The following is a 24,598-nucleotide window of genomic DNA, read 5'->3' on the forward strand; positions in this document are numbered from 1 at the left end:
TTGGACTGAAATATTGTAATATTAATAATAATCAATTTTATTTAAAGCGCCTTTTATGAAACCCAAGGACACTGTACAAACAAAGGTTAAAAATAAACATTAAAAGCACTATAAATAGAAAAGAATATGGTGCCCTTATTTTGAAATTTGATTCGCTATTCAAAATGCTTGATAATGTTTTGATAATTTGGTTTAATCAAAAAGAAAAAAAAATATTTTCTGTCAGGAAAACAATTTTGATTCATATTCAAATATTTTGCTAACTATTTTAATTATATGTAAAAAAAACTAATAGACTAACATTTTGACATTTTGCAGAGATTAGACAGAAAATCTGCATTTCATAAATGTAGAAACCTTGTGTTGGCTAACAATAAAAAATACCAGATGTATATTGAGCTGCATGTAAATCTTTAAATGTTTGTGCCTGTCATGAAAAATGTTTTCAAAATAAAGTGCATCATGAACGGTAAAAGGCTCAGACTTTGCTCACTTTGTGTCCAAAGTAAGCTTTAAAAAGACAAAAGAAAAAGGTTAATGTTCAAAATCAAGAGAAAAAAATAAAAGCCGGTTTTATTGTTGAATTTCAAAACCAAATTTTACAGCGACACCGATATAACATCCTGTATGATGGCGTGGAAGCAGGATCGCCAGACGGTCGACGTTCAGCTGGACTTTGGATTTCCTGCCCCTCTGAGAGATTCTCTAACACAAAATGTCTATAAACAACATTTTTAAATATTAAAAACAAAACAAAAAAGACAAGCAAAGTGACTTTGCCCTTTTGATGGGTGGGGTCTATAGCTAGTGGGAGGGGTCAGAACTCCTGGGCCATGTTGATTGGTCATGACACTGTAATTGGAAGCGCAAGAATCGAACTCGTGGCGTGATGTGGAAGTCAGCAGGTATCCTCCAGCTCCACATTTTCTGCACCTGAGACACAAAGAACCTTCAGTTTGTACTTTTAAGCAGATTCAGATTAAATCAGAATTTATTTATTTCATTTTTTTCATTTTTCATTATTTTTTATTTATTTCACAGAATGAATAAAGACTCTGGAATAAAGCCAGAAATTAAGATCAAAAGATCAAATCCAGAGATGGACAGGACTTTTTATGCACCAACATCAGCCATAAATTTGAAACTTACTATTTATTACTTAATATTTCAATCATGAAGGGATTTAAAAATATGAATTGTATGCAACTAATGGATAAAAGACTTTCTTAGCGTTTTTTCTGTTGTTTTTCTATCAAGGCAAAGAAAGCAAACCAGAGAAAACAGGAAGACACATTTGTGGGAAAACATCATTTGATTGCATAAAAGCAAAGTTGAAGAAACTCAAATATGGGACAATCCACATTAAAAGAGAGGAAACTGTAACATTTTAAAATAAAGAGTTACAAACCTTCAGGACCCTGACCAGACGGGTTGTACTGTTCAGTGACGGAACCTGCAGAGGACAAGCAGAACCAAGAAAAGAGAAATAACAAGCTTTCAGCACCTGATCTCAGGTCAAACAAGTCTGGATTCAGACTTTATTACAGACCCACTCAGATGAAAATGGGGTTTTTGGTGTTTTTAACACATTTTTGTGGCATTTTTGATGATGGAGGACCTTTATAAAGAAATATAAGATTAAAATTTCTGAGAATTTCTTTATTCAAATTGTTGTGATGAAAAAATGCACTTTGAATACTGTAGCTAAACTGTACGACGGGATAGCTCCAATATTGCTCGCCATTTTTGTTGCACTGGTAATATTTGGCGGCGGCTTTCATTCGTCAGTAAGGAATAGATGGCGCCATCACAAAATCTAGTGACAACTGGGCATCTACAAGGCAGTGGTAGTCAGCAGCAGCTCTGACTGGACGATATGTTAATGTCTCTGGACGGCGGCTGTCCAGTAACCCAGGGGTTTATACAGTAGGGGTGTGCATTGGCAAGAGTCTGACGATATTAAACGTTTCTCGATAAGCCTTTCATGATACGATATGTATCGCGATATTGTCATCTGGAGCCAATCTGGCAGCAGCATGGCACAGAGTTTGTGTTCAGTACCCATCCCAAAACACGAGTCAGGCACCGAAGGATATTCAAATAAAACCAAGTAAATATCGTCTTGACAGCAATTTTAACCCTTATGCTATCCTAGGCACTTTAACATTGGGATTTGGGTCATCTAGACCCACTAGACAGTTCTCTGAACCTTTTTTCTTCGATGATTTGTGAACCTCACTGGTGTCCATGGATTACATGAACTCTTTCCACCTTTATCCACCTTTGTCATGGTAGGGAGAACACGTCATCATCTAAGATAGCACAAGGGTTAAATAAGCATATTTAAGTATTATAAAATGAAATATTGCAATAAGTCCCCTAATTAATCTTTTCCTACACCCCAATTAACAGTTAAAAGTGCGGCATACTTTTTTTTTTCTTTGTTTTTTTAACTTGTCCTGTCCAACAACTAAGCCATTAGATGAGGCTGAAGGCCTTTTGTGTTGGACAGGTTTTACTGTTACAATAAGGGGTTTTGTACCTGGTAGCCAGGGTGTATATTTACATAAGCCCCTCTTTGTTTGTTTTATTATTTTTATTTATTTATTACATTTTGTGCTTTTATACATATATATATATATATATATATATATATATATATGTATTTTTTTCCCTCTTTTTCTCTTCTCTTTTTTTGTTTTGTTTTTAAAGTGGGCCATTCTGCCTGTCAGTGGACTGCCACTGCATAACCTCTAGAAAACAACGGGTTGTTCAGATTTTGACTAAAAACTGTATTATAATCAAAAGACCACTGGGAACGTTTTGAAAATGAATAAAAAGAAGATCAAAACCAGAAACCAAATATCATGACTTTTTTGGAGAATTCAAAGACCCCCAAACAATAATTTCACAAAGTGGGATTCAACTGGGCCTATATTGGTTCAATTGTCTTTCAGATTTGTCAAACTATTTTACTGAAGATATTTTAGATTTCTGAGCTGGTTTAAATTTAAAAACGACTTTTGTCTTCATGAACTCCCCCGTTGTAAAATCAGTTCCATGCATAATGTGAACAAATGTAAAACTTACCAGCCATCTGTGTGTGATCCGTGACAACCGGATGACCTGCACACAAAGACACACGCTGAAACCAAAACCTTCCTCCGTGTTGTTCCTCACAGAGAAACAAAGATGGACGGACTCCTGCACTGGTCCTCTGAGAAGAACTTACTGGAGTCAAAAGGAGTTCCTGTTGGATCTGCTGCAAGTACAAGCAAAGACAAAACAAGTCTGACCTTTGACCTGTGAGGGGGGGGGGGGGGGTCTGTGTCAGGTGTTCAGGAGAGTGAGTCTCACCTGTGCTCCTTCCTATGAAGTCTGCTGTTACTGTGATAAAGTCTGTGTGGGAGTAAATACCTGAAACTGACACAGTGAACAGAGTATTAGACAGGTGAACAGGCGAGGCTCACCTGGACTGTGCAGACAGTTAGACATACCTCCGCTCAGAGTGTGTGCGACTCCCACTGCAGATTCTGTGTGGAGGGCGCCGAGCGACGATTCTGCAACGCCACGTGACAGGAAGTAAAAAAAACAAACCCCACGGCTATATGTGGCGTCATGGCAACCGTCGCTACCTGTGGCTGTGACATCACGGGCCGGTTCCATCGTTGAAGCTGGATCTAGTCAGAGCAGACGGTCTGTTTCACATCCAGACGTTTGATCCATACGTCTCTCCTGACTCAACTTACCTGGTGAGTGAAGACGGGTCACTGACTCTGCGGCGCCGCCTAAGACAGGAATCGCCATCATTATCCATCTTTTCTTTGTTCTGTTTCATATTTATCACACCATTTATAATGGTTATTTCTTTTATGACTGGTTTAAACCATTGACTGTATATGAGACCTGGACTGATTGACCCCTCCTCCCTGGCATTCAAACAGGAAGTACCCGCTGGTACGTATTTGTGTATGTTTTTTTTATCTGTATTTGATGTTTTGTATATTGAGTGTTTGTGCAGGGGGGTGAAAGTACTTTTCTATGTGTGTAGGTTCTGTTCTTTTTTTAGGTGACCTGGATTGCTGCACTGAGGCCTTGTGGCCGCCCAGGATTGGAGGATGAGTGACTGGTGCTAGTGCTCAGGATTGGAGGGAGGAAGATTGATGGCTGAACGTGATTGGAGGATGGGACTTTAAAAACCTGGCATCTCTTTGGTCTTGGGCTGGAGTTTCTGTCGCCCCCCCTTCTTGGCAACTTGTATTAGGATTTTTGTTGTGTTTGTAGAGCAGTAGGGGTGAACTGCCATTTTTGTTTGACTGTTTTCTCCTGTTTTGGTTGGGGGTCAGGGAGACAGGTCAGACTCTGTCATTTCTTTTTACTTTGGTTTCTGGAAGGTCAGGTAGAGCATTTGACATTTGAGTTAGTTCTGTTTTGTTTATTATTTAGGCCTGTGTTCACCCTGACGTTTGATGCTCCTTTTTCTTTCCTTTTGTCACCTTTATATTTGGGACAATAAACCCTTATTTGTACAGAAATTGGTTTTGGCAGCTTTATTAAATTTGGTGGTTTTTGGGGGCTTACTTTTTGCATTTTGGGTCCTTTTCTTATTTTATTCTTCTTTATATTATGCCCCACACCCCTAGACATAGGGTGCCTAACAGGCTCCAAGAAGCCAAAATCACATAAACCTCTATAAAGCTATAAACAGCTATTATTACTCTGATTCCTATTAATCCTCCATCTTCCATGGCCAAAGCATCATTTGAAGATGTTTGTCAATTATTTTATCATTTTTTCAAGTGTGCAGATATAGACGGATGAGTAAATTCTTATACATTTATAAAGATTTATATTTTTAAACAGTTGGTACACGACTTTGGATTAAATGAACACCTGAGGACTTAAAGGTTCAAGGATGGTCTGGCGTCTGCAGGGTTGATGTGGAAGCCTAATTTCTGTCATTGGGAGGGATCCAACATGCATTTTAACTTTGTTTATATGAAATTGTAACCCGACAGTAACTCATATCTTCTTTTAGATGGCCACTACAGTCATCTCAGCGGTTCAGGATGAGGAGCATGAGTTCTAAGTTTAGTTCAGCGAGCATCATATCAGTTTACAGCCTCCAAACACTGGAGCCTCCAGGGTTTAATTTAACTTTAACCAACCCAGAAACATGAAACTTACTCAGCAGCTCTGCAGCGTTTCAGTTTGCTTTAAAGGCATTAAGTAAAAAAAAAAAAAAGCAAGAGCTCCACCTGTGAGATCTGTCTGCAGGCTCCCGAGGTCACTGGAGGTCGCCGCTCTGTCCGTCACCGCTGCAAGAAACAAAGATGTCAAACCTCAGAGTCTGTTCTGACCACAGGGGGAAGGTTCTGGAAACATCTCATTTACAGTGAGAGTAGGCAGAAAAAAGGAAATGCTAAACAGTTTTGGTCATAACAGTTCCAAAAAGGTGTTCTAGTTCATTTTGAGGTTAGTTCATCTAGTTCATCTAAAGGTGTTTCGGTGTAAACGCCATTTTCTCCCAATTTGTTGGTGGTATGAACTATAAGGATCACCAACAACTACAGTTGCAAATTAGTATTATTTCTATTATTACCTCTATCACGGTCTGTTTAGATCTCCATATATGTGCAATGTCCCTATCAAATAAGTAGATAAATAAAAAAAGAAACTCAGCTTTTACCTCCATTGTTGTCTGTCAGTAGAATCTGTCGTCCGTTTCCTGCACAACACGGAAACAAAGTCTAACGTTAAAGACAATGAGTAAAGAAAATGTCCTAAACGTTTATTCAGTCTAAAGCAGGAATTGCAGCTGCACCAATAAAAGCAAAAAAAAAAAAAGGAATAGTTTTACCATTATTATCTGCTGACTCAGCTTCTTCTGTGAGGACAAAAGCATCATTAGTGCAGTCAGGTGTGGAAATGCCAGCATAGAAAAAAAAGTAATACCATAGTGATAATTAAAACATCAAAGTGTGTGTTTTTTTAATTTTTAACTCAGTTTACCTGTCTGCTCTCTGAAAGCCCCGTTGTCCAGTGAGGAAGACAAGCCAGCTGCACAGGATGAGGAACAGACTTCAGTTTGCAGGTAACACTCAAAAGGTTCTGATTCTATTGAGGAGTTTTTTTTTCCTTCACCAGCAGAGAGGGAGGAGCCAGAAGCAGGTCTCAACAGGGAGTGGTCCGGTCCTGAAACGAAGGAGAAACCATCTGGACCTAACCGATCATTCGACAACGTTTGTTGATCAGGTCCTGAACCCGGTGAGGAGCCGCCTGGTCCCGGTTGGTCAACGGGCAGGGTGTGACCAGGACCTGAACTCAGAGAGGCGGAGCCAGGTCCTGATGGGTCAGCGCCGATGGCGCAGTTGAGGAAAAGAAAGGCAGAACAAACGTGACTCCTCTGGAATCAAAGCTCAGGTGCTGACACTGAAGGGGGCGGGGCCAGTACCTGCAGGTGGGTCCAGGATGTTTTTGTCTCCAAATGGAGCTTCTGTTACACCTGAACTGATCCCTGAAGGGAAACAAAGCTGTTCAATTAGACCTGAAGAGGTTTTATGCAAATTTATGCAAAAACGAGAAAACGACACACCTGTGGAGTCCAGGTGAGTGGGCGGGGTCTTCTGACCTGTTAGAGAAAAAGAGCATAAAAACTTAATAGCTGTTCTGCTTTAAAGCCCAACACAAAGGAAATCTGAGCAAACCTGGATCATGAGCACCTGTACTGAAATGATGGATCAAACCACCACCTGAAAGCAAAACAACAAAATCCCATTTCACTCATAAATACTCAAAAATTTCACTCATAAATAATTTGGTCCGAATAAACGAAAAGTGTTAAAAAAACATTAGCGGCTGTTATTTTAAGTAATAACTCTTTCATAATGAGTAATGATTACCCATAAGGCCTAGCAGATAGTCATGGCTGGATGGATCAATGATTCCTAAGTGTAAAATAAACCAGTCATGTCACCTTTAGGCTTGTGTTTTTATATTTTAAAGCATTTTATAGAGGAAATTCTCTTAAATATTGTAAAATTATTATATATATTTTCTAAAATTAATCACGTTAATTTAATAACATAGAGTTTTAATGGTAATAAAAGGTGCATCGCCACTGTATAATAACGATGAGAAAATTTAAGTTTTTATACCTACCAGTGTTCATTTCTCCAGCCGGAGACCCACCTGTGTGGCTCAGTTGTGAAACTCCACCTCCAAATGTTCCCAAGACCCCTGAAAAGTCAGCAGAACCTGTTCAAAAAAAGAAAAAGGAAAAAAAGAATCTGTGTTGGACCTGTTGGCCCCTCAAGAGGTCCGTTAGAGACAGACAGGAAATCAGAGGAAGGTCTACAGGAGTGGAGCCCCGTCAAAATAAAATACAGATGGAGACAAACTTTGGGGAAGAAAATAAGAAGGAAACAAAATATGCAAACAAAAAGACGAGTAAATGCAGATTTCAAAGCTGACCGATGCTCACCGGTCTGACTGTGGGCTCCAACCCCTTCTCCTCCTCCACCAACTCCTAGACCCCCTCCATTCAACAGCTTTTGTCCATTCACTTCACCATAAAAAGGATAAATAATTCAGATTACTCATTATGAACAGCTGCTCAGCTCATATAATAGTAACATTCGTTCTTTAAATATATCTACCATTAAACATGGAGTCGACTCGATCAGAGCCTGCAAGTCAAGAATAAGGGTTTTCTTTTAAACCTAGGATTTAAAACCAAACAGTTTTCATGCAGAAACGGTAGGAGATGTTTACCTAGATGAGTCTGACCTGCAGAAACATCTGAAAGATGAACTGCTGCAGCCCCAGAAGCTGAAGAACCTGCAGAATCCACAGAACCGGGAGATCCTGCAAAGCCAGGATGACCTGCAGATCCTGCTGAATCTACGGATCCTGCAGAACCTAGATGACCTGGAGATCCTGCAGACCCTGCTGGATCCACAGAGCCTGAAGATCCTGCAGAACCTAGATGACCTGGAGATCCTGCAGACCCTGCTGGATCCACAGAGCCTGAAGATCCTGCAGAACCTAGATGAACTGGAGATCCTGCAGACCCTGCTGGATCCACAGAGCCTGAAGATCCTGCAGAACCTAGATGACCTGGAGATCCTGCAGACCCTGCTGGATCCACAGAGCCTGAAGATCCTGCAGAACCTAGATGATCTGCAGAACCCGCAGATCCTGCTGAGCCAATAGAACCTGAAGATTCTACAGAACCTGGATAACCTGCAGAACCAACCGGACCAGTGGATCCTGCAGAACTTGCAGAACCTGACAGGAAAACAGGAAGAAAGTATTTAACAAACATGTTTTTTTAAATCATTTAACACGAAAAACAATAATAATAATAATAATAATAATAATGGATTGGATTTATCTGCGCTTTTCAAGACACCCAAAGTGCTTACATTGTGTCCATTATTCATTCACTCCTCATTCATACTTGGTGATGGTAAGCTACGGTTGTAGCCACAGCTGCCCTGGGGCAGACTGACAGAGGCGTGGCTGCCATTTCGCGCCTACGGCCCCTCTGACCATCACCGGGATCTACACAGTTTTCTTTCAACGTTCAACTGTGCAGCGATGCTACCAAAGATGGAAACTTTGTGAGAACGTGATGTCTGACGTGGGCTGACATTTACCTGAGGAGCTGCTCGGACCTCCAGCTGCTGGAATCAGAAACAGGTAAGTGCACATGACAGATGGTTTCAACGATCTACATGTCAAAGCGCTTAAACGCGTTTAAGGCCTGGATCACAAAGCAGGATACAGCTGAAGCTTTTGACGTTTAAACAGGGATTGACTCTGGATGGTAGCCATGTTACAGGTAACACATTCTCAATGGCCCGGAAACTTTAAGAGGAAGTTTTGGCTTTAATTCCTCCAAGGTCAAATGTGTGCATTATTAGATAGGCGTTTCTTTGATTGGGGGGAGGCTGGACCCCAATCATCGACTATATTGGAGCGAGTAAGTGTGACGTCACTCATAGAAAGCGCATGTCTGTGTGGGTAATACTCGACTTCGTTCAATTCATTTTGTGCGTAACTGTGTGATGAGAGCCGAGTGTACAAGTTAATACACAATTGCGTGCTTACACAAAATGCATTGTGTGAGTTACAAATCAGGAATTACGCACACACAAATCCGGCGAGACTTTTTTCCTTCCATAAAAATAGTTTACTTCCCACTTCGATGAAATAAAAATCAGTTTAGTCGCCGTTTTCTCACAACACGGGCTCCGTTGGTGCCAGATGTGTTCATTAAGCAGTGATTTGGGAGTCAATGTTTCTATGGCAACCACTCCCACTAGTCAGGATTAAGCTTGTTGGAAGGTCACACTCGTATAATTTGAAAGTGAGCCACACCAAATCTGTCAGGTGTTTTTAGCTTGAGGGCCAGCAGGCTCCGCCTACTTTTATTAAGGCATCTGATTGGCCAGTTTTTGACTTGAATAAGAAAACATCATGAAGAAGTTAAAAAAAGGTATCAGAGCACGAATGGTTCTTCTGGCGTCTATGGGATTGAAGTCTATGGGATTTTAGCTTCTTGGAGCCACTTCCTGTTTGGAATGCCAGTTGGGGGGGGGGGGGGGGGGTGTCACTCATTTAATGGACGCAACAAAACTGTCGCTTGACTTTTTGTCGCCCATACTCCTAACACTGGAGTCGGATGATAGAAACTTAATGTAAAATGGCCACGCCCCTTCCCTCGCCATTTTTGTTGCTATGTGTGACGTTATAAATAATCCATCCAGTCATTAGTGTCTGATGACGCAACTTTGTTGAGTTTTTGAGTCCCAGATCAGGATGTTTCTACTTAGGAAAGCTTTTTGTCTGACGGTCCATTCAGAGTTGGATATTTTCATCTGTCTGTGTTTGGGTTTTAAGTTTTATTTTGTAAAAAATATATGATATATTGTAATGATAATGAAATATAACTAACGTAAATGTGCAGCAAAATATAAAAGACAATTATTTTCACTTTGATGTCTTGTTTTTTTTGGATTGCTTTAAGGAGGATTTTATTTAAGAAAAGATTTATTTTTCTGTGCCGGACCGTTGAAAAGGCCATATTTGGTGCTTCTTGATAATAAAAAGGCAAATGTTGATGCTGCAAGAGCCAATGGATGAAATGTACCTGCTGAGTTGACAGAGAAAGCAGCTCCGTGAAGACCTGGGAAAACAAATGACAAAAGTAGGTAGTAAAAAGTAGAATAAAAGTCAAAATAAAGTATAAATATTGATAAAAAAACAATAAAAATTTATATTTTAGGCTATACAAGACTTAAAAACAAAAATGTCGATATTTTGTTGTAATTTAGCTGGCGTACTTGGAGAAAATGTACATCCTACTTTTTTCGGTGACTTTGCATTTAAAATAACAAGAATGTAAACGATAATGAGGATTTTATAGCTAATTTTTATTAATAGTACTTTAGTACTTTAGTATCCAATAAAAACAGTTTGTAGTATATTTACCAACACAAGAGTTAATATAAAAAGTATTTGATTTTTTTCAAACAAAAATCAAAACAAGCACCAAAAACTCTGAAAAATAGACCTTAATATTAATATATTACAGAGATTTGGCAAACTGAGAAAGTATGAGACCACATTTAGACATTTCTTTACTGATAAATATGACATATACATTTAAAATATAGGTAAAGTTATATGTAAACAGGAAATTTAACTCTGAAGGTTTATTTAAGTCTTAAGTCTTAAATCTAAATGTAAACATCAGATAAAAATGTTAAATATAAATCTAAATATTAATTGTAAATATCTAAAAGGTTGAAGCTTAATGTTTAGGATTTAGATATACGTTTAGACCTAACATTTACATTTATTATTTACATTTGACACTTGGATTTAACATTAAATTAACATTATTCTTTATTATTTAAATGTATGTTTTTTTAAGCAGCCTACATATTTATTATTGTTGTACATTTAATTTTAATTGTACTTTAAGAGAGATCTCATCTGAATGGGACTTTCTGGTAAAATAAAGGTTAAATCAAAATTAATAATAAAATAAAATAAAAATAGTAAATTGTGCACATATGGAAAGAAATTTCTAAATGTGGTAAAATGTTTAAGTCATTTTGATTGATTTTACATTTGGCGCCTCATAAACCAGAAACCGTCAAACTTTCATCAAAATCAGACAGAAAATCAACAACAAAAACCTCTGAAACGTTCTTCAATCTGCTTCACAGCATCACCTTAACCCTGCAGTTTTTCTGTTACCTGCAGAACTTCCTGCTACTCCGTCATTTGGTCCCATTCCCGCTGATGGACCACCGGAAACTGTCAACAGATCCAGAACCACACCGTTTGTTAAAACAACAAAAACGCTTTTAGTTTGTCACAAATTTAAACAAAATGTTCATTTTGATTCAAAAACCGGTGGGAGAAATCCAGAAAATCAGCTGCTACTCTGAACTCAAAATGTAAAGACCTTTCAGATTTATTTATTTTTAAAAGGGGTTTGACTTTCACAGGTGGGGCTGTGGCCCTAAACGCCGACCTGCTGCCACAATGCCAGACTTGTGTCTCCTTGCGTTTCTGGCCCAGAAAGTACAGGATGTGGACTAGACCGAATCGGGTTAGTCCTGGTTAGAATGCCGGCCAGTTAATCTGGATTAAACAGGAGACTGAACAGGAACAAACAGACTTTTTAGGAGCCCAAAAACCTGATCGGGGATGACTCACCTGAACCTCCGGCGGCTGCTACGGACGTGATGGTCTGCTGAGTGCCAAGATTACCTGCTGAAGGGGAGAAGGACGGGTTGGTTGGGGGAGGACAGAGGATCAAGTGTTCAACGTGAATAAAGAAAGCATCTGTTTCCATAGCGTTATTTGAAAAAAAAAAAACAAATCATCACTTAAATCCAATTTACTCAATAAGATGAACAAGAATGTTTATGAAAATAAAGAGATTCCACTTCAATAATTGGGTTATATTTTATTAGCAAAGCAAATACCGTTGGATCAACTTTAAAGATGCATTTTCCGGGGTTTAAATTAAATTTAACATGAATTTATGCAGGTTTATAGGGCAAAGTTATAGAGTGTTCTGGCCTCTCACCCTTAATCTTATGCTGACTCTGGGAGTCATCATCATCTGAAAAGAAAGAAACATCCAACATTTATTTGTCTAATTAAAAAAGTTTTAGTTTGACTTTAATACGTGAGAAAACCGATGTGTGTGTGTAATATTTAAAAGTCTTTATCATGAGTAGTTTATGCTGCTTTTATCACTATTATCTGTTGGTTTTGTTGATTTAATTCAGATTTGTGTCCTTTTTTATCCTTAATAGATCATTTTGCATTAAACAAGTTTCATTTTTTGCTATTTACTCTAATTTTTACAAAACACAGTTTGCAAAAACATGATCTTCTACTTTTTTCCTTCATTGGTGCTAAAATAAAATCTGTTTTTTTAACATTTAATATTGAAAACCATTAAAATGTAAAATAACTATTAGTAAAATCAGTTAAAATCTGTTTTGCATCTTAGCTGCTACTCAAACTTTTAAGGGTTTTGTTATTTTCAAAATTTTCCCCGGACAACAGATATATTGTACATTTTGAGGAATAAGTGTTTTTTTCTCATTGTTTCAGTCCAATAAATTTGAAAAACTGATATTATTTCAAGTTAATCTGTACGATTTGGTGTAGGTCAGAAGGTTAGAACAGGGATTTGATGAAGAAGTGTGTTAAAAACTAAACAACAGATTTCACCAGTTTTTGACATTGCAAACCAAAAAAGAGATCAGTGTTTCCAGGATTGTTATCATATGTGGTTTTCACATTAAAAGACCCACTTCATTCAGGCTGACAAAGCATGACTCAGCATTTTGAAGATGTTTTTTTCCCCCAGCATTTATTACAACATTTAAATAAATGTATGTAAAATAACTTTTTGGTAAATTTTGGTTAAAGTTAGGCAGTTTTTTTTCAATGTTTTTGTTTTGTTTAGATCAGACATTGTGTCTTAATACCAGCACTGTTGAAGTTTGAAATCAACCTTATGTCAAAAATCACAATAGAAATTATAAAAAAAAACTAAACATAAAACAATATTTCTATGTGTTTTAATTTCCTTCTTCTTTCTTTCATCCAGTTTATTGCATAAATGTACAGAGCGATTAACGATAGGACTTCTGGTCCTAACTTCCTAGACTATCAATGTTTATATAAATCCTTAATAAAACAATACATGCACACGTTTTTCAGTTTTAGCTTGACATTTACTTTGAAAAACCAGAAGCAAAAAACAGGAAGTGATGAAGCTTGAAGGAATTTTTCAACTTATGTTCAGATTTTTATGTTTTAATTTATGTTGTTTTATGACTATTTATTATTTTAACTGGTTTCTATTTGTCTTTTTTGTCAATGAGTTTTGGTGTTACGCACATTGAAAAAAGAGGGCATCTAAATAAAGTGTTTGACTGATGAAATACCAAAGATAAAAAAAAAAAAACCTAAACTGGACTTGAGTTTAAAAATGTTGTTTTTATATGACCTGTTATTATCAGATTAATGCAACCTTACAGTCAAGACACAAAGTATTGTATTAAAGTTATGTAAATAAAACATATAGCACAAATAAAAATATACTAGATTAAAATTATCTTAAGAATGTAATTTAAAAAATAAAATAATAAAAAAGTAAGTGCAGGCAAAGCAACAGACATGACAAAAAAGTAGGTTTTGGATTTGTGCAAACCTACTGAAGATGAGCAAGAGTCCAAACGTCTAAAGTCTAGACAAACCGCTGGCTTAATACCCAACAATTTACTAATAATCACAGAATCTTAAAAACCAAATGTTATCAATATTAGCAGCTGTGAATTACGTCATGATTTGCCATCATATCAATCAGTGAGATTACCCATGATTCCCTCTGCTGCCAGTGCATCCTTAGACTACGATCACACAATTATATATAATTGAAGCATTTAAAATTTAGAAATTATTTTACAATTAAAGGGATTTAATTCAAGCAAACTTTTATCGCTTAAGGATTATGGATACTTTCCCAAATGTTTAATTGACTGGATTAGGAAGCTTTTCCTATGTTTTTTAAGCTTTAGAATCCATGCATCTAAACATAAAAACACAAAGAAGTGAAGACTAAAATACAGAAAAATAACTCAAAAATACTGTTTTTGAGTGTTATTTAGGCTGAAAGGATGATAAAGGAGTTTGAGTTTTCAACAGAAATGCCACCATAGCTCCACTAGGGGGTGCTGTGGTCAACGTTAGTCAAATAAATCTTTTGTTGAGGAGTCTTAAAGTGCATCTGAAGAACATTTTTCCTCTGGCCTACCCTCCTCCTCCTCAGACAGCTCCCCCTCCACCTCCTCTGTGGCCTCTAGTTCAGCTTCTTCTCGCTCCTTCTCTGAAAAACACAACAGAAACTCTAATGTCCGCAAATTCCGACGCAACACCACAGGTAGGAGACAAAAAAAAAAAAGTAAAAGTTTTACCCTCAACAGGAGCCAAAGAGACTGTGGTTGCCAGGAAAATGGCCAATGACACGATCAGAAGGTTCCTTCTGTAAACACATGTCACTATAAACACCTGATTCTGCCGTTAGAAACACAACAAATTAAGCTGGGTTCTTACTGGAAAACCTGCAGTGAGTGAGCAAAAATAAATGTAAAGGTGAGTCGTAGTGTCAGGAAATGTGATTATTAGTACGATGGAAGCGGCAGAGAACAGTTTTAATGGTCATTGCTGTAACCTAGTTTGAGGATTTTAACAATTTAATTTAATTTTTAGTAATTTACTGACTGTCTGTGTTATTGCTGTTTCATCCTGTAATGTCTTTTATTTCTCTTTCTTAGTAGGTCTTGCCTTTTGCCAGGCCACAGTGGAAAATACGATTTTCTTTGTCTTGCATGGATTAATTAAGGGGAAATAAAATGAATGACAATAACACACACTGAAAGGCTTTTTTGGACATTGCTGCAGTCATGCTATGATAGAAAAAGACTATGGTGCAAGTATTTGCACATTAAACATCATTAAAAAAATAAGCATGCATGCACTAATATTTAAAAAGGTATATTGCTAACCAACAGTATCTGGAGCATCACGTTACTATGGCGATCAGTTGTACCCAAAGCATCACTAGAAAGAAGGCTTAGACTGACAGGAGTTAGCGATATAATGAGCGGTACTCACGGTGGCAGCATGCTGCTGTCTGACAGTTTTTGTGTTGAACTAAAGAGATGCAGCTGAAAAGCTGTTGCTCCTCCTTCAAACACTCACCTTTATAGACATGGAAAGAGGGGCGGGGCTGCTCATGCTGCCTCCAAAAACTACAAATGCTACCCAAAACATGGTGCAACTCTATCTATGAAGCCCCCAAACGCACACACAAACATACTGATCATTTGTGTACTCAGTTTGTTTGTTGCTGTTTTGGCTTCTGCACACACTCCTGACCTGAGACAACAATCCCAGCATGCTCCTTGTGACAGGCGTGAGTGTACCTGGATGCAGATTAATAAACAATAGCCTATATTTGCATTATTTATTGTATACATTGCATTAATAATTGGGTTCTTCAGGGTTGGGGAGCCATCAATATTTAGCAGAAAAAAGGAGGTTTCTCAGAACTTTGTGAGGTGGCAGTGACATTTATTCCTGCAGCTAAAAGTTTGTGTGCATGTCTGACTTATACTTGGTTTTTATAACATCCCTGTGGAAAAAAATAAAAAATCTTTTTTGTTGGTAATCGAAATGAAAAAAAATACACCAAAAAATTTCAAATACAATATACAAAGATCTCCAAACCATCAAAGAAGGAACCTTAATAGCTGATGATAAATAATGTCAGAGAAACATAACTTTTTTCATTTATTGGTAGTTAAAGTTTTTTATTTATTTATTGGTAGTTAAATTATGTTCACATTTGCAGTGAAAATAATAATCTTAAATGTTTGTAAATGCATAAACTTCCTTTAATAACTTGATTGTTAAAACGTCACAATAGTTACATACATCAAGTTTGATCATGTTCGGCCAAATCCATTCATAAGGATTATTGGTTGTTGATCTTTTTTTAGCTAAACCTTAAAAGTACAAAAATTTTGTCATATATAAAAAAATAGAAAAAAAAAACAAATTTTTGCCATGTGTTTTTGCTTTTGGAGCAACTTTGTGCTTTTATTTTGAAGGAGGGTCTTGAAACCAAAGCTTGGAGTTTTTTTTTTTTTTAATTAAAAGCTGAATCTGATATAAAGCACGCTTTTAAATAACAAATCCATTGAGTTTTTTTTCCTTTTCTGTTCACCTTAAACGTAACTTTGCTTTCCTACATGCCTCGCGTTTTATAGTCTTTTCCCTTCTTGCTTCATTTGTGAACCAGTCTGCTGTCAACTCATTAATTGTCCCGGCCTGCTCACATGTCCTGCAACAGCATCAACCTCTGTGGCTGCAGTTCATCTGTTCTGACTTTGAACCAAACATTTTCCAAAACAGAAAAAACTTACTTTTAACCAGAACCTTTAAAAAAAATCTCCAATTGTAACCTGCCCTGAATTAATGCATATTTGTTTCTAAAAATTAGTCATTTCTCTTGAATCTTTAAACTTGTAGTAGCCTCTCCAAAACGCCCACAAATATAAACTTTGTTTGCTCAATTTTGGCTTTTTTGCATTTCTTTAGGGTTTATTGAACTTTTGTTAAACTGCTCAACAACCCCGACTCCTGTTTATGACTCCAAACGTAACTGTTGTTTGTCAGAATAAAAATAAATGCAAATTAGGAAGACAGGAAGAGGTTTCAAAATGCTTTTTCATTACTTAAATCTACATCCAACAATATATTACATCTAAACACAAAGTACATTTATTTTTAAAATCAAAATAGATTTCTTGTTTTGTCTTCTGTCTTTTGGACGGATATTTTATTTTGAAATGTTGTTCAGATTTTAGCTTGAAATGTTTCAAGAAACAAATCAATTTTTCATAAATATATTTTTTGGGCAGGTTTTTACATCTGTTCAGTCTTGAAGCTTCTTGTGTTTGTGTTTAAGTTTGTGTGTATTTTCTTTGTGAACTACAAACAACACAAATGTAAATCCCCTATTTTATGCCTAAAAAAAAAGAATCTTTCTGAGCTGAGCTTCACAAATGAAATAAAAAGTGTTCATTTGGTTTTAGAGATCAAACGTAATCCTAAATAACTGTGTATTTTTAGACTGTACAGAAATAAAAAAAGAAGATCCTTTTCTGCTAAAAGGTCATTTTTTGAAGGACGAACGTCCTGGAAGGAAAACTGTAATCAGAGTTGAGATAAAGTCGGGACGTTCAGTGCTAGCGGTCAGCCAGTGGAGGGCACAGCTAACCTGCTAATCAGGAGTCACCTTTGCACGCATGAAGACGGACCAACAACATGTAATATGACGTGCACACCGCACCCACAAACACAGAGGAGCATCATTAGCACCTTCGGCCTGTTTTCTATGATGCAGATTTATCGGAGTGTCACTGCAAACTGTACCGCAGTAAATTCATTCTTGCAGATAACTGTCCATATCACACCTCCACCTCCCACAGTTCTTTCTGCCACCCCATCCTCTTAAGGTGATCGGGTTTCATTTGTAATTAACTTTTGGTAAAACAAGACGTCCATTGTTCTGCTGAAAAACGAGCCTGTGAAAGTCAGAGGACCGGGACATTTGGTGTAACCGAGCAAAAAACGCCTGATTATTTCAGTCAGAATATGAAGCCTTTATTGTCATTGTACATAATACAACAAAATTACTGCAGCCTTGAGGGATGATACTATAAATTTAAATCAAAATATGTACAAGTAACCAAAAAAATACAAGTATAAAAATAAAATTAAACGGAGTACAATAAAGTAAAGCATAAATAAATATTGTGTGTACTCCTATTTCACAAAATAAAACTATTTTTTTTACATATTTATTGAACATAAAAGCAAAAATGGCATCTACAAGAATCAAAAGGAGTATATTGAAGTTCTGTGTTATTTTATTTAGTGGAATAATGAAAAAAAAAGAGAGTTTTTAGTTCACAAACTTCTCTAAATATCTCTTTGCCATTTTTTCAGCCCTGTTGGATGAGTGGATGACTCACAGGAAAGAAAGTTGACTGCAAAGTAAAAGAACCTTTAAGCTGAACTTTGCAGTAGATCAGGAGACAAACTTTCTTCTGATGGCGCAGAAACTCAGGAAGGTAATCCCCCAAATTCCTCAAACTTCCCAACGAAAGTCTTGAGGATGTGGTGAAAGTTGAGGTTATGTCTGAACTCATACTCTCCATCCAGTACGATGGATTATACGATGGATTATAACACAATTCAGACACATTACCTCGCTCAAATAGAAACCTTATAATTATGAACATTTTTCGAAAACTACGAATCCACTATTTTTTGATTGTAAAAACTTGGATTAATCATAAGAAATTAATTTACATACATTTTTTAGCAATGCATCGTGGTCTATATTCGCCAATGGACACTGGGGTTGTGTCCGAATTCCTTCACCCCTGACTACTTTAGTGCACTATACAACTATACACGGCGTTCGCCATTTTCTCGGGGTGTCCGAATCTACAATTCCAAAATCCATTGCCCAAGAAATTTCCCAGAAGTCTCTACAACAAACCAGTGCCCATCGATGCTTGCCAGATTGGCGAATATAGACCACAATTTCTTACTTATTTATGAATGCATTGTATTTCAAAGATGAAAACTTTGTTTGATTGCAATGCATTCATAAATAGTCTTTGTAAAATGTTCGTATTTATTAGGATTTCACTTCGTGAAATCTGTGACTTCATATTTGCAGTTTAAAGTTAGTGTATGGTGTCCAAATTGCTGTTTAAGTCCAGGGCACTAGATATTCGCGCACTTCAGCATTTTTTAGTAGTTAGAGAGTAGAGAGGGAATTTGGACATAGCCACGTTTCTTGCAGAAACTTCTGGGAAATTTGCTAAGCACTGGATTTTGGAATTGCAGGCTATGTCCAAATTCCTTCACACGTAGTGCCCTATATAGCTCGTTCGCCATTTTGTTCGACTGTCCGAATCTACTATTCCAAAACCGAGTGCTCTAAAAATTTCCCAGATGTCTCTTCTAAAAACGTGGCTATGTCTGAATTTGACTAAATTCCCTCCCTGATCCATAACTACCAATAAAATATTTAGTGTGGGACTATTTAGAGCACAGAGGCTCATTAGATTGGCATATGTAGACCACAATGTTTACACAATGTAAACAATAGTTTTTCCAAAAAATTTATATATATTTATTTTATTTTTAACAAATTTTTGGGTCATACGGAGTCCAAATGAGCAGCTGCTGAAGTTTGGGTTTATTTATGGCAAATATCAGACCCTAAGGGTCCTAGTTACCATATCATGTGGAAATATTCCAACGGCTGTAAAAAATATCGAAAAGTTTTATTTGTTTTTAGGAGGAACTACCAAAATAAAGAAAATGAAACTAGAGCTTCATATTTAGGTTACATCTGATAAAAACCCATGAAAAGGAAAATTGTTTCCTCTAAGAAGGAAGGGGTTCATGTTCTTCTTCTTTTGGACCATGCTGCAGGTTCCAGTGAAGGCCTCACGTTTCTGTTGTCCAGTAGAAATGAGGTGGTGTTGCACTACATAAACAACCAAACACTGATTCATTAAACTGATTTCATAAGAGGATTTCTGTCACTTTTATGTCATTTTCTTGCTTTGTTTTCTGTTCAGACTATTTTCAGTTTTTCTGGTTTCCTTGTTTTCACACCAGGTTTCCATTATCAATCACCTCAGCTGCTTTGTGTTTGTCAATCCTCTTCATTTTATTTAAGAACGTGGTTCTCAGCTACTCTTATTTGGAGGATCTTATGTGTTTTTATGATTCAATTTTTTTTCTGGTTTTCTTTTAAAAATGAATAAAAGTCATGGTCTAGGCAGTTTCCTAAGCTAATTTCTGCCATCAGGCTGGTTAGTGATGGAGAGATGAGGCTTCATGAAACATTACAGCCTTTCATCCAACTAGTTCACTCCAGTACAAAGCTTCTTAAAGCATCATTTTCTCTAGTAGAACATCTACTAGACGCTAAAATCAGTTGGAATGAAACTGAAGTGTGTAGCATTTTTCAGAAAGACTGAATAAAAATAGTCAGAAAAATGTATATAAAACATTTATATTGTAGTGATGGCGGTATATGCAAATGAAAAAGCCTCAAACAAAAGTGGATTATAGGGGATTATTTTGTCCATGCACCGCTGTAAAAAGGAGAAAATAGAACAGGAGTATGACTTGGAAGATGAACATGCTAGTGTTCAGTGTCGCTATGTGTACTGTATGTGTTTTATTTGGTTAGGCCATGTAGCCCAAGGTTTGACAGTAAGCGACTGCCGGTTTTATTGTTAGCTTCAGCTGACATGGAGACACCCAGTGTGCAGAGAGACCTCTAATGAAAGGAGAATGGAGTTCTGCAGCTTTACTCCAATATGCCGCTAAACACAGTTGAGGGTCTGACTCCAGAGCAGAGTCTACCCCAGTCAAACACAACTAGCAACAGGTACCAAGAGCCTGGAATGAAAACATCCAAGTGGAAACAAGTGACTGCTGAAGATTTGTCGCAGCTTTTTACTGTGGTCATTATTTTTATCATTAATAATCATGCAAACAATAATCTAAGGCGTGGGTTACAATAATTATTGGATAAATATAAAGTTGGCTTTTTTATTTGCAGATTCTTTTTTATTTGCATCATTCTTGTTTATTTGAAACATTTTTTATTTGCAGCAGCATTTCTTTTTATTTGTAGGGTTTCTTTAATTTGCATTTGTTTTTATCTGCGACATTTTTTCATTTGGATCATCATTTCTTTTTATCTGCAGCACATTTTTTTATTTGCAGCATTTCTTTTTTTGCATCATCCTTTCTTTTTATCTGCAGGGTTTCTTTAATTTGTATAATATTTTTTGCAACATTTTTTATTCACAGCAGCATTTCTTTTTATTTGTAGAATCTTTTTTAAATTTTCATCATTTCTTTTTATTTGTTGGGCTTCTTTCATTTGCATCATAATTTCTTTGTTTGCAGCATTTATTTTTTTGCAATATCATTTCTTTTTATTTGCAGCAGTGTTTTTGCAGAGTTTCTTTTTTTTTTGCGCAGTTACTTCTTTTGCTGCGATGAAGGGTCTCACCTACCGTACAATTGGTTCCAAAAACAAAGAATTGGAGAGAGTCAAGTTAAACAAAAATGATTATACATGAAACATCAGCAATGTGTTTCATCTTTTTTGTTGGCCTTGTAATTTCTAATTGCTAATCTTTTCGCATATAGCAGCATTCTGAGAAGTTCTAGGACTCTGTGAGCAAAACTCATATGAAGGTTCTGGTCAGCCTAATGATTGATGAACAAATTGTACTTTACTCCCAATAAAACATGTTAAAACACTGAATGAGTAGCTAGATTATTTTTGGAGGTTTTAAAGTTCAAAAAAGCAGTTTGCATGAAGGTGATGAACCAGATGAAAGTCATTCACATTTTGTTCTCCAATGAATAGGAGGCAGCTTCAGTTTCAGGAGGAAAAAGGGTGGTTTGTTTCAGGCATTTTGCTTCAGTTTCACCTCAGTGAACCTCCAGAGCTGCAGCTCTTTGTGTGTCTGTGTGCGTGGAGCTAAGAGGATGTATAGAAAGGAAGCTTTATTAAAGTGCTAGAGAGCTGTAACGTAAAAGCTGCCAACATTCCTTGGAACTACATCCATAAACAGCCCCTCTCCTGCTTTTGCTTTCCCCCGACTTTCTTCCATTGTTTCACCATAGTCCAGGTGACCATGCAGACAATGAACATAATGTTCAATGTGGCAAAAATGTGGTTTCAAATAACATAAGCCATTAGGGATAAACAAATATTTTAGCTGTAGAAGCGAAGGGAGGGAATGTTTTAAAGCCTCAATTTTTCTGATTTATAATTAAAATGAACATTTTTGTGAGAATTAAATAAAAAATAAAAAATAAAACAGGGTAACTTACTCCCACCTGGTGGACAATAACGCCTCATCAGATATACTCAAATAAAAATCACTTCTTTGGTCTGACATAATCTCTTAAAGGGCTAAACAAAATATTCAGGCAGGAAATCTGGATCCTGTTAAATTTAAACTAAATTCCAGTCATTTAAAGCAATTATTTTGATCTACGAGTTACATTAATCAATTTAAAAAGTAGCTTTTGAAGTACACATTACCTATTATGGACTCTTTCTAGGGAGAATCTGTCATAGTTGAATGACAGTTTTCTTAACAGAAAACGATAATGACATGGAAAATTCTGCAGAAACCAGAGGTTTTCTGGGTCTTTTGGAAGCAAGCACACGTTTGTTTCTGGGAATCAGGCTACAAAGTTTAAATCTGTGTGTTGCTGGAAGTCCGGTAACCAGAACCATGCTGGAGCCCGGCTGGACTGTGGGACCTGGTCCAAAAGTGGAATTAAGGGCTCTTATAGGTGTAGTAGTCACATCCAACTCGGTTCTGAATGACTGGATCCCACCTGGACCTTTGATCCCGATGTCTGACTGAAACCAAGAGCTGTGGGACAGTCAGGGCACAAGTATTAGATTGAATTTTTAGAAATGATTAATCCGGAGATACAGGTTGACTGGGCTTAAACCAATGTAGTGATAGATTGTCAACCTGTTGGAAGTGCATGTTTTGTTTTATAGTAGATGGAGGCTCAGATTTATGAGCAGCATGAAGTAGAAATAGAAACTATGTGATTGGGAATCTTAACTGATCTTGATTTCTTCCAAAAATATACTTTTTTTTGTCCGACCAGTCATTAAATCCAAATATTTTGGTGCACAAGTTTATTTTGTTTATTTAATTAAAAGAAAAAACAGGTGAATGTGAAATACTCTCCTCTCTATTCAGGTGTGCGAGTCTCAGGTGAACTTCTCACAGATATCACCTCTGTGGAAAAACTCACATGGGCAAAGGTTTACTTTACATCACCCTCAAACACAAAGGCATGCACATACTTATATGTCAGGGTCCACTGAGTTGACCTTTCCTATTAGAGTCAGGGAGGACTCCATTAACCAATCAGGAGGACTTTTGAAACAGACACCCTTTATGTAGCAGGAAGTGTCCACTTCCCACTTCTCCATCATGTGTGTGTGTGTGTGTGTGTGTGTGTACTTGTATTTTTGAGTTGTGAGGACTGACCTAAGAAAGCTCACCAAAGCTTTGAGGACATCTGGAGTCTTGAGGACATTTTCTTTGACTTCTGAACTTTATAATATTTAGTTTTGAATCAAGCAGAAGTGAAATAATTTTGCTGTATGGAAAACTCACAGGATCCTTGAAAGATAAGAACATAGGTGTGCGTGGGGGGCCACTTAACCTTTGTTGACCTAGCAGGCTAGTTTTCACTTATCAGCCTGCCGAAACTCCATCCCATTAATCCCAGGACTTATTCTTCCACACAATCAGCCTGTGGCAGCAGGTAACCTGACTCCTCCCACCCCAACACACCTGTAAACCAGCTTTAGGGAGTCTGCCCTGGCTGCCTGAAAATGACCGCAGGTCTCAGACTCATTCAGGTTCAGGTCAACAGTCAAATGAGGTAGAAAAAGCATTTGTTGACAAGAAAAAATGTTGATTTGCTGGCAAAAAAGGGTGAAAACAATGAAATAACAAAAATAAAAAAACATGATCAAATCTTAGATTAGGTTTCAAACAACTGGAAAAATTAAAAAGTGTGTTTCACATCAACTGGCAAGCTACAGGACTGCATAACAGCTTAAACAAAATCAACATTTTTCAGGTGTGTCTTCTGAGCTTCCTGCTTTCTTTGTTACAACAGGGCTGATTCAGTTCATCATCTGTTTACTGAACTCTGCAAATGCTGGAAGATGATGCAGTCATGAATGTATGAGGAAGAAATTGTGCAAGAAAAGTTGAGTTGAACATGACGCTCCACTGAAGCAGGAAACATGTGGAGGAGCAGCAGCTGACTGGAAAACTTCAACATCAGGAATGGGGTTGAACCAGCTTTCTTTGTCTGTACAATGTTGTTAAGTTGATTGATGGAAAATGATGGACTGGAGTTTTGATCAAATCTTTTTTGGGTTGTCATTCAGTGTTCATGGAAATCTTATTTGCAAAATCTAATCTAACAAGCCTTATTCTAGAAGGTAACTTATGTGTAGAACTGGGGTCAGTAACACTTATGACATGACGCGCCAATTCCAAATCTTCTTCTTAACAACTGTGCCATCACCAACTTTAATGTAAATTCAATACAAAGACATACAAAATATTCAAAAGACGGTCGGTCGACGGGGTGAAGCTAACAACAACAATGGAGGTCATCCAGCAGCTCTTTTTTTTTCCCGCTTGGCTTGTGGTTCTTCGTAAATACTATGCATTCTATGTTGTTTGAGAGAAGATTGGCCAAGAGGGATACAGCCGCTTTCTTGGAGCTTTCTTTATTTGTGAAGACCTTCATTTAATCAACGGGCTTCAACTGTATCTGCGCCCTCACCGGTCCGTTCCATTCTTCTATGGAC

General features: G+C 37.1%; 1 protein-coding gene across 15 annotated transcripts; it reads right to left on the bottom strand.

Moving 5' to 3' along the window:
- Positions 1 to 534: 534 nt before the first annotated feature.
- On the bottom strand, positions 535 to 15,301 carry LOC110015893 (collagen alpha-2(I) chain). 15 transcript variants are annotated; one of them, XM_023959604.1, is made up of 30 exons: positions 15,220 to 15,301; positions 14,520 to 14,587; positions 14,360 to 14,431; positions 12,113 to 12,148; positions 11,737 to 11,793; positions 11,272 to 11,331; positions 10,157 to 10,192; positions 8,661 to 8,687; positions 7,993 to 8,289; positions 7,774 to 7,929; positions 7,659 to 7,688; positions 7,484 to 7,564; positions 7,162 to 7,257; positions 6,903 to 6,947; positions 6,708 to 6,752; positions 6,596 to 6,631; positions 6,455 to 6,517; positions 6,145 to 6,345; positions 6,013 to 6,060; positions 5,861 to 5,887; positions 5,690 to 5,728; positions 5,259 to 5,318; positions 3,750 to 3,788; positions 3,636 to 3,680; positions 3,498 to 3,560; positions 3,358 to 3,423; positions 3,233 to 3,262; positions 3,091 to 3,126; positions 1,409 to 1,453; positions 535 to 933 (listed from the first exon to the last, which is right to left on the bottom strand). In XM_023959604.1, exons 1-30 carry the CDS (start codon positions 15,228 to 15,230, stop codon positions 899 to 901), a joined length of 1,950 nt encoding a protein of 649 aa, XP_023815372.1. In that variant the 5' UTR covers positions 15,231 to 15,301; the 3' UTR covers positions 535 to 898. The 15 variants fall into 15 exon arrangements, with proteins under 15 accessions (XP_023815372.1, XP_023815371.1, XP_023815362.1 ...); XM_023959603.1 differs by having other exon boundaries at positions 7,774 to 7,920; positions 7,984 to 8,289; XM_023959594.1 differs by having other exon boundaries at positions 7,774 to 8,289; positions 11,737 to 11,790.
- Between the last annotated feature and the right edge of the window lie 9,297 nt (positions 15,302 to 24,598).

This window comes from Oryzias latipes, chromosome 11 (assembly GCF_002234675.1).
Source record: "Oryzias latipes chromosome 11, ASM223467v1".
In the NCBI taxonomy this organism is placed as follows: Eukaryota; Metazoa; Chordata; class Actinopteri; order Beloniformes; family Adrianichthyidae; genus Oryzias; species Oryzias latipes.